Raw genomic sequence first — 7,864 nt, forward strand, 5'->3', positions numbered from 1 at the left:
TGCTCGCGCATCGTGCGCGGCGACGAGGCGGCGCTGCGGGCCGCGCTGGGCAGCAGCCGGGCGCTCAAGGACGGGCGGGCGCCGCTCACGCCCGCCGACTACCTGAACCTGACGGCGGACTGCGCGAGCTACCGCGCCCGGCGGCGCTTCGTGCAGGTGGCGCTGAGCGAGGAGGAGGCGGCCTTCCCGCTCGCCTTCTCCATGGTCATCCACGACCAGCTGGAGCTGTTCGAGCGCTTGCTGCGGGCCCTGTACGCGCCGCAGAACCTGTACTGCGTGCACGTGGACGCCAAGGCGCCCGCCGCCTTCCTGCAGGCCGTGCGCGCCCTGGCCGCCTGCTTCCCCAACGTCTTCGTGGCCAGCCGGCTGGAGCACGTCGTCTACGCGTCCTGGTCGCGCCTGCAGGCCGACCTCAACTGCATGGAGGACCTGCTGCGCCGGCCCGAGCCCTGGCGCTACCTGCTCAACACCTGCGGCACCGACTTCCCCCTCAAGACCAACGCCGAGATCGTGCGGGCCCTGCAGCTGCTCCGCGGCCGCAACAACATGGAGTCGGAGCGGCCCTCGGCCATCAAGCGCGAGCGCTGGCGCTACCAGCACCAAGTGTCTGAGAGTGGCACCCTGGTGCGCACCGGGGTGACCAAGAGCCCCCCGCCGCTGGGCAGTGCCAACATGTTCACGGGTAACGCCTACATAGTGGTGACACGGGGCTTCGTGCGCCACGTCCTGGAGAGCCCCGAGGCGCAGCACCTGCTGGCCTGGGCCCAGGACACATACAGCCCCGACGAGCACGTGTGGGCCACGCTGCAGCGCCTGCCAGGCGTGCCGGGCGCCTTGCCACCCAACGACAAGTACGAGCTGTCTGACATGAACTCCCTGGCGCGCTTAGTCAAGTGGCACTACCTGGAGGGCGACATACAGCGGGGGGCACCCTACCCGCCCTGCACCGGCACGCACCGCCGCGCCATCTGCATCTACGGCCTGGGGGACCTGCCCTGGATGCTCCAGCAGCAGCACCTGCTGGCCAACAAGTTTGACCTGAGTGTGGACGAGCAGGCGGTGCAGTGCCTGGAGGAGCACCTGCGCCACGAGGCGCTCTTTGGCCCAGGGTCATGAGCCCGCCGCTCTACATAGTCAGAGGCATGGGCAAGGCTGCCGAGCACAGAAAACCCGATTGTCACCGCTGCCTGAGAGGCAGGGCCACCTACCTGCTAGGCAGGCATTGCTGAAGCAGGTCTTCCCTGTCCTTCCCCTGATGCTACCTCCAGCCCCTGCTTGGCTCAGGGAGGAGACCCAAGAGGCTAAGCTGAGCAGGCTCAACCCACAGCTCAGGTCCCCACAGCCTCTGGACTTGACTGTGCTTCAGCAGGGGAAGCCCAGGACTGGCGGCCCAAAACCACCTCAGCAGTCTCCCTTCTCCCGGGACCTGGGCTGCTCTCTGCACAGGAAATACTGTCTCAGCCCGAACCTGGCTCTCATGCCAGGGGCAGGGCACCTACTCAGAGCTGGTTCATATAGAGGCTGCTCCAGGTGGTCCTCTCAGGGGTCCCCAACTGTGGGGAAGGAGGAGGAGGAGCAGGGAGAACCTACGTTCTTATACCTCAGGACTTAGGCTCGGCTGCACAGAGCTTCTACAATGCCAGAGGCTTTGCACACATGTGAATGGTAAAAACCTGTTCGTTTTTATTCTACTACTGTTCAGAGATATTCAGACCTAGTTCAGCATGTTTCTCATGGGCCTGCTGGTTACTGAAATGTTCCATCAAGTTGCCTGTTAAAATTGTGCTTAAGAAGTTGGCTGCCCTTGTGAACATACCACTTATGGACAGCAACACGGACATTTGCAACATGAGTTGTGTCTTCTCTGAAAGGATTAATGCTTTCTATAACCCTTACAGCTTCAGAAAGTTGTTTTATGCAGTGCTGAAGATCACAGAAAGGTGGCCTGAAATGAGAGAGTCTCTTATGACTGTTTTTATTCCTTGCAGGACCTCCTCCCTTCACCCATACATAGGCAGCAAACTTGCTCTTCTAAAACAACAGCCATCTTCTGCTTCCCCTCTCCCTTCATGCTATCCCTGGCTTCCCTCTTGTTCCATTCTTTTATTCATCTTATCCACACAGGCATTACAGATTTATTGGTTCAGGAATGTTTACAGAACAGTTTGGGGGGGTTCACCTGATTAATCAATTTTCCACCCTCTTAATTTTGCTCTGCTCTTCCAGTCTCCTATCTTACCATACATACCTCCCTATTTAAAACACACTTCAAGTAAATTAAGGATGGACAGGAAATAAGTCTTGAAAGCATTGTCTCAGAGTTTTTCCCTTCTGTAGGAGCAGAACCTTAATCAACATTCACAATTTAAAGTAGTTTCTATAAGAGAACAAACTGCTTCATTTTTCTGTCCTCTCCCTTCCAAGCTTTGCTTCAGTATCTGAACAGCCACCCTCAGCACAAGCCTTCTTACTATGCAACTCAGGTCCACTCCTGGCTTCCCCCCTCCTCTCCCCTCCCTTGATTGCCCTGGATGGTTAAGCTTTGTTTGTTTTAAACAGGTACTTTCATTAAAAGCTAACCAGAAGCCATATTGCAGATGGTATAAGTTACTTAACTTGAAGACGTGAAATCAAATAATATATAACAGACCAAGCCCAGCATCCGGTTCCTCGGGCATTTTCTAACTTTTATGACGTACCTGACGAGAACAGAAAGGGTGATAGGTGACCGGATAAGGCCTGCTTCTGGGCTGTTGAGGGGGTGTTATGCTCAGTGACCAAAGCCATTTAACCACTCTAGACTTTGTTTATCCATCTGTATTGTGGGGAGGGGGACACACATGAAACAAAAGCTCAAAGATTCTTGATGCTTAATTACCAGTGAAAATTACTTACCAAAAAAGGGGTTCTCTCAAAATTTACACAGCAGAGCGTTCAATGGAAAATGTGGCATTTAACCCTAATATTAGTCAACGATCATTCTTCTCTTGTAATCAATCAGTGGGGGCTGGAGTAGAACACCCATTCATTTCTCTGTTGTACCTGCCTAGAGACATCTCTGTTTTTGCTCCGCTTTTCTTGTCTATCATGTTGAGCTTCAGTTCTGTCTTCTCTGGGCTAATACTTCAAAGCACATAAAAGAGTTACCCAGTTCTTATTTTGAGTAGTAAAGCATTATATCAGGCCTACCTGGAGACATGAAGTATTACTGTATGAATGTCTGGGGAAAATAAAGGCTACTGAAATCCATCTTACTATCATCAGGTTATTTTTTAAAGAAATTTCAATACGCTGAGGTTTTTGTCAAGCTACATGGCCATGGGAGCTATTGTAACAGAGTTAAAATGGCTTTTTTCTAGAACATAGCAGTACTAAATTTTTGGGTGTGTTTAAAAACATGCTAGGGCAATAGTAGTGTTACTTAAAATACAGCAACCTAACTAAAAATAGCCTTAATCATAAATTCAGTAGTACTAAAGAAGTATGCATTCATGAGACTAGTGAGGGGAGGAGAAGGACAACAATTTCAGTGGATAGCACTGCTACACATGAGAAGGTGTCCGAGTTCAGACACCTTATATAGGCAACCTACAAAATTATGACAAGGCTTTGATACTGTCAACACTGAGATGTGCGATTTTATTCATATGAATAGAATCAAGGGCTTAAATGGGATTACTCGCATGCTTAAAACTAAGAATGAGCCTAAACACACGTTTGGTTTCCAAGAGCTAAATTGTATTTCTATAAAGAATAAGTGTGCTATCCACATTTGCCATTTTGCAACATAACTGCTTCAGGTTTTAGCATTCACTGTTATTTTGATTTTTCCATGGATTAACAAGTTCATTCTAACTCTTTCTACATGCAGGACAAACATTTCAAGGCTAAAAGCAAGTTAACCAGTTTATCTCATATATAAGCAGGTGGCGTTTTCAAAAAAAAAAAAAAAAAAAAAAAGACTGAGTGACTTCAGAGTACACACCCCAGCCACGCTAACTGGCAAGACCTGAGAGAGGACAACCTGGTTAAACCAGTTCAGCTTCCTTAAATGTGGGGAAGTTCAGTGTACTAGAAGGAAGTATTAGTTGCAGGTAAAGTGCATACTTTCTTACGGGTACTGCATTTACGTTTGTGGTGTTCTCACAGCAAGAATGTGCGACTCGGGACTTTCCTTTTCCAGCGAGCCTTTTAAGTAAGAAGCCTCTTAGGGGGGTAAAAATTAAAATCCATGAACAAACACTTATAAACCACTAAAAACATGAAACTTAAGAAGAAAAACCATCAGTTCAGCTTTTCAAGAATGTAAAATGAGAAATAAAGAACTAGAATAAAATAATCTGATTTTGATGTTTCTAAAGTTTATTTTTAAAATTATTTCCATCTACACCATGTGGCAGTAGAGTTTCCTTGGTCTTACAGCTATAGGTTTTATGTCCTTTCAAATTGGGCTTTCATCCATTCATGACCATAGTAGTTTTATGGAGTGAAATGAGCAAGTCTTTCTGGGGCACTCTCTTCTGCTTCCCATCACACATTTTACAGGGTCAGGCTGACCAATAAACTCCCAAATACATAACTTCTCAGTTAGCGGTTGCAACTAGGATTATTCGGTTTCAACAAGATATGCTGGCACAGTTTGCACCTTAAATCCCACCTAAAACTAAAACTCTCTTTCAGACTTCAGGAAAAGTGGACACTTTTGTAGAACAGGTGAACACTGAATCAACCTGCTCGAAATTCTTCCAATATTTCTTTTTTGTTGGAAAAAGCCAATTTGCTTTTCACAATAACATACTAAGTTCAGCTTTTCTCAGGTCTTTGGGTAGAGAGAAAGAGATCATATCAAACATCTTTCATCTAGAAAGCAGGGGTTGGGAACTCAAGTCTGAGTTTTTATATCATACAAAGTAAATATCTCCTCATGAGGGTACTGGGATTTTGGAGTGGGATCTCTCTCAAGTTTACCAGTTGGATATGTTCAATTTTGTATAAATTATTCAGGTGACAGAGAAATTCAGTCCATTGCTCAGTGGTCAAGACAATTCCTTGGAATGTAGGAGACTCAGATTAAATCTATCATTGAAGTGCCCAGAGCGGGGCTGGAAGCTCATCTCCCACGTTGCAGAGAAATGTTTGGATCTCTGACTGTCCAACAGGGGAAGGGCTCTTTCTCTCTCATTTAAAAACTTCTGAATAGAAGCACATTTAAACCAGTTGAATTCCCGACCACCGCATCTGTGAAAGGAGCAATTCAGAGCCTGTATAAGAGTTTATAATGTAGAGTAATAAAGGACTGCTAGCAAAAACACCCACCTGCCTGAGTGAAAGTGAAAGCTGTTGGAAGCAAGCCCTTTGCTGCTGTTCTTCCAACCTCTCTGCAAAGCATAGAATGGGAGAATACAACCTCCCTGAATAGATACAGAAGTGCATATATGCTTGGCTGTTTTAGCAGCTTTTACCTATCTCCGAAGAACACCTATAGATTCTCCAGATTTAAAAAAATATTTTCCATGTTTTATGTGTTAGACAATTGCATGTAAGAACATACGTTTTAGTACAGAACCTTAGGGAGTAGGAAGCAGGAAGGGCCAACCTGGTCTGGTCTGCCAAAGAGTCAACTAAAACTTTAAAAGTCCAGTTATAAACTCAACTTTTAAAAAAACCTGGAATTTAAATTAGGTTGTTCTTTTTATTTCTACCTAGGACCCTGCCTGTTTTATTTTACCTAGAAGAAAAAATACTGCAATCCTCCCTCCCTCCGTAAAGGGCCAGATTATACAAGCAACAGACTCAGTTTATTCTATTTGGAGGAGCTGGTTTAAGTTCCATTTTTTCCTGCGATAACTGGATTCAGCCTAGTTGTGCCACTCAGGGATGGGCAGATATATCCAGGCACTTTGCACAGGCCTAGTGTTTATGTAGTTTCATTTCTGAATGACTTCTAATCTCTGATTTAGTCTGTAATGCCTTCTGCCTGCCTTCAGATGAAATGCCTCTTTCTAATCCAGTGCTTTTATTTTGTCTTACTTTACTTCTAGGTCTGAGTTTCTCATGGTATGCTGTGGTTAAGGAACAAAGAGATTTCCTTAACAAAAGGTTTAGGTCCCAAAATAGTCGCAGGTAGCTGCAAACACAAACAAACATAGGCTTTTCAAAAGAGTTGTTTTCCTCATGAAAGGATAGGACGCAACTCCCAGACTGGAGGATGAATAAATAAAAAAAGATTCTAACAAAACAATGTCTTCAAAAGACATCAAAATACATACCTATGAATCAGTCATTCCCTTTCCCATCTCTCAGTTCTAATCCTCAAAGGGAATCTACAAAACACCTTTCGTAGACAAGCCTCCGAATGTCACTTCATAAATCTACTGGATACAAATAATCATGTACTCGATATAGACATTGGATTTATGACACATTACAACCTGCCTGACATCTGATTCACCAGGTACCTGCCTAACCTGACCTCTTACACTTTTCTTTCCCCCCTCCCACGTACTTTTCTGCCCTCTGTCTTCCTAATTTTCAGCTATTTCCTTTTTCACAGGCAGCCTCTTTATGTAGAGCAGAGGTCAGCAACCCCCAGCACGTGGTATGCAAGGCCATTATGCAAGGCCATTTTGCTCAGCACACCAGCACCAGCCCAGGCTCTAAGCAGCTGCTGCCAGCCACGGAGACCAGGCTGCTCCCAGCATGGGGCTGGGAGGCTGCAAGTAGCCCAGGCTCCGTGGGCCAGCTGCAAACAGCTGCTCTGGGCTCCGGCATGTCGGTACTCCGGCACCTTCCAAGGTAGATGTGGGTTTTTTGGCACTCCGGCCAAAAAAAGTTGCCTACCCCTGCTGTAGAGGCTCTTCCCTTACTCACCTTTGGCTCCCCCCCGCACAGTTTCTTCCCCACTCCCTTCCCTGCTCTACTTTTCGTTTTCCTAATTTCTACCTATTTACATTCTCACTGACATCCTGCCATGCTTTTAGCTTCTCTCATTCCTTGGAGACTCAGAACAGTAGAGGCTCTCTATGCCTGAAGAAGCGTGATTGCTCCCAAAAGCTTGCTAAGAATTTCTTTCCAACTACTCAGTTGGTCTGATAAAAGATATCACATCTACTCAAAGAACCTTTGCCTGCCTACCTATGAATCATGATATCATAAAAACTAATTAGCTTTAAACTGTAAATTAGCAGACCTATTTAAAATGTGGTCAAAAGTTATGATACTTAGTTCTCATTTAATACATTTTGTTCCATAATTCTCAAAGCATGTTATAAAAGCAGCCAGTAGAGACTAGGTGATACACATAGCCTAAGGTCTAACCTAGCTGCTAAAGTGCAGAGCAGACAAATGAATAGAACAGGTTCTTTCAGCTTCAGGCTAGTTACCCATCATCCACTAAGCCACATTATCGCCTGCAGAACTGGATCACAAGCTGAAGCTTGTGACCACCAAACCATGTGGCACCCACAAGGACAGCCCAGCCTGAAGAAGGAGAACATCGGGAACCTGCAAGCAATGGGGCGGACAGCAGTATAGCACAGGTAAGCAATAAGCAGGTAAGAAATAAGGGGCCCCTTGGGATTCGGAGCTGGGGGACAGCAAAGGCACCAGTCACAGGGCTCAAGTGCCTATATAATAATGCCAGGAGCATGGGAAACAAGCAGGATGAACTAGCGCTCCTGCTTGCACAAAACACCTATGACTTAGTAGGGCTAACAGAAACCTGGTGGGATTCGTCCCATGACTGGGCAGTACATATTGAGGGTTATAGGCTGTACAGAAAGGACAGGGTGGGGAAGAAAGGGGGAGGGGTTGCGCTCTATGTCAATGAGCAATATACATTGACCCTCATCAAGACAGAATCGAA

At 46.4% G+C, this 7,864-nt stretch overlaps 1 protein-coding gene across 1 annotated transcript; it reads left to right on the plus strand.

Moving 5' to 3' along the window:
- On the plus strand, positions 1–4,336 carry LOC102382719 (beta-1,3-galactosyl-O-glycosyl-glycoprotein beta-1,6-N-acetylglucosaminyltransferase 3-like; the record flags this gene model as incomplete). The annotated part of the gene is made up of 1 exon (XM_006020043.2): positions 1–4,336. A coding segment is annotated over one exon (1,116 nt), but the record flags the coding sequence as incomplete, so codon positions are not given.
- Between the last annotated feature and the right edge of the window lie 3,528 nt (positions 4,337–7,864).

The sequence above is a fragment of the Alligator sinensis genome, unplaced genomic scaffold (assembly GCF_000455745.1).
Source record: "Alligator sinensis unplaced genomic scaffold, ASM45574v1 scaffold458_1, whole genome shotgun sequence".
Classification (NCBI taxonomy): Eukaryota; Metazoa; Chordata; order Crocodylia; family Alligatoridae; genus Alligator; species Alligator sinensis.